This window comes from Chrysochloris asiatica, unplaced genomic scaffold, assembly GCF_000296735.1.
Source record: "Chrysochloris asiatica unplaced genomic scaffold, ChrAsi1.0 scaffold00446, whole genome shotgun sequence".
Taxonomy (NCBI): Eukaryota; Metazoa; Chordata; class Mammalia; order Afrosoricida; family Chrysochloridae; genus Chrysochloris; species Chrysochloris asiatica.
In genome coordinates, this window is record NW_006408964.1 from 781,473 (window position 1) to 783,680 (window position 2,208).

Genomic DNA, 2,208 nt, shown 5'->3' on the forward strand with positions numbered 1-2,208 from the left:
TTTTCAGGAACCTGGCTGAATGGCCTGCACCTGGAAACACTTTAGGGAGGGCAGTCCTATTGTCCTTAGAACAAAGAACCAGGAAGTAGCCAACTGTTTTTAGTTAATCCTTTGGAGAAAACTTTTACCTCTGAAGCGTTTACAGTCTCAGCTTTAGGAGATTTTTACATTTATCTGTGGATATCTGGGCTTCATGTATGAAATTAATAATAAATATAACTGAACACTCAGATGAAAAACAGTTTCCTATGACTTCTAGGTGGCTATAGTTGGTTCCTCAGAGCCCGCGGCCTGTGTGGTCTGCAACACAGAGGGCATGAAGTAAGGTAGAATCTCCACTGAGAAATATCCAATCTGTCCAGGTGGGGCTGATGAAATGAATTGTGGCTAGGTCTCCTGTGAAACAATAGTGAATAATTGTTATCAGGACTGATTCTGAGGGTTGGAAATGTAAAGGTAGACGTTTTGTAGTAAGGAGGGGAGCGATTAACTTTTCAGTCTAGGAGCAGAGGTCCCTAGGACCATCCAGGGAGAAGAGCAGACAGCGGAACCCTACCCAGAGAAGCAGTGAAGCCTGTGATGGAGGCAGAGTAGATGATGTGGAGAGATGGAGCAGTGAGGCACTTGAGACACAGAGAAGGAGAGGGGCTATGTGCTGATGACCTGACTGGGGTTGGGGGGTGTGGCGGGGCAGGCTTTAGTGTATACCCTTTGGTTGGTTAATGATGCATGGAGGGGACTGTAATCATGAAAATGAAACCATAACGATCGGATGAATGTAAAAGTAATGTTCTCCCTTGTAAACTATCACATAATTCACAATAAAACATTTTTAAAAAAGAAATTAAATGACATATTGCATTAAGCAAATCTGCTGCACGAGACCTTTTTAAAGTGTTGAGGAGCAAAGATGTCAGGTTGAGGACTAAGGTGCTCTTGACCCAACCTATGGTATTTTCAACAGCCTCATTTGCACTCCCCTCATTGCTATAAAACGTCTACCTTTACATTTCCAACCCTCACAATCAGTCCTGATAACAATTATTCACTATTGTATTACAAGGGACCTATCCACAATTCACCAGCCCCACCTGGACAGACTGTATATTACTCAGTGGAGATTCTACCTTACTCCAAACCCTCTGGATCTAGGTTTGCTCTTGAAAGCTTGTAAGCCTGTCATTTCTTGCCTTTGTAGGCACCCCCCCTACCCCCAATTCTGGTTAGCCATTATCCAAGATGCCCATCCCTGTCCTCTCCATGTGTGGAGGGGGTGGGAATGATCCTTGTTGTAAGGATTTGTTTCCTCTTCTGAGCTACTGCATCCATAGGTGTAGGTCAAGTTCATCAAATTGTATCAGATTGGATACTACTCAGTGGAGATTCTACCTTCCTCTATGCACCCTGGCTCTAGGATCCCTCTTGAAAGCTTGTAAGCCAGTCACTTCTTGCCTTTGTAGGCCCCCATCCCCCATTTTGGGTAGCCAATGTCCAAGTTGCCAATCCCTGTCTACTGTTGTGTGTGGAGGGGTTGAGAATGGTTCTTGCTGTAAGGATTTGTGTCCTCTTTTGAGCTACTGCTTCCATAGGTGTAGGTCAGGTTCATCAAATTGTATCAGATCACTTTTTTTTCCTATTCTTTCTTCTTCTGCTTGAGCTGTGATCATTCAGTCATTGAAGCCAGGTCAAGTGGGTATTATCTGCAAGTGTGGGTATCTTGTGCATATGCCCTTTTTTCTTATCAGCTGGACTCTAGTCCTCAGTGGCTATGTCACTGACTCTTTGCCCAAATATCCCTAGGTCTTGCCACACTGCTGGCCAGCCAGGTCTCCACCCGGATTCACAGAAGTCTATTGAACATTGTAGGGCTTAGCTCGCCGCTTCATTGCGGTTTTTACCTAACTTCCCCTTATCAGTGCTGAGCATAGTCACCAATCAGAGCGTGTATTCCCATTGAGTTTTAGTCTTGGAAGGGGGTTTGCACTGAGGGGACCCGACTACTTGCTGTGATGTCTCTTGGGCAAGCAACTTGCTTGTTTTTGTAGTAACAGTCGGTCTGCCTATATTGTTTTATATTTTTCCTGTAGGTCTTTCTTTCAAGAAATACCTTCTGTTCTTTTAGCCGCTCCAGGCTGGTCTGCTCGTCCGTTCAAGTGGAAATTTCCCATCTCTGGAGATCTGGATGTGGTTCAGGCTTCTACCTATAGT

General features: G+C 44.7%; 1 protein-coding gene across 1 annotated transcript in view; it reads right to left on the reverse strand.

The window, feature by feature from the left end:
* Positions 1-255: 255 nt before the first annotated feature.
* LOC102826494 (zinc finger protein 420-like) overlaps positions 256-2,208 on the reverse strand; it is a 10,850-nt gene continuing 8,897 nt past the window's right edge. Inside the window, exon 4 of the mRNA XM_006877245.1 lies at positions 256-300. Within this exon, the coding sequence (XP_006877307.1) occupies positions 256-300 (45 nt within the window). The remainder of the gene's footprint in view (positions 301-2,208) is intronic.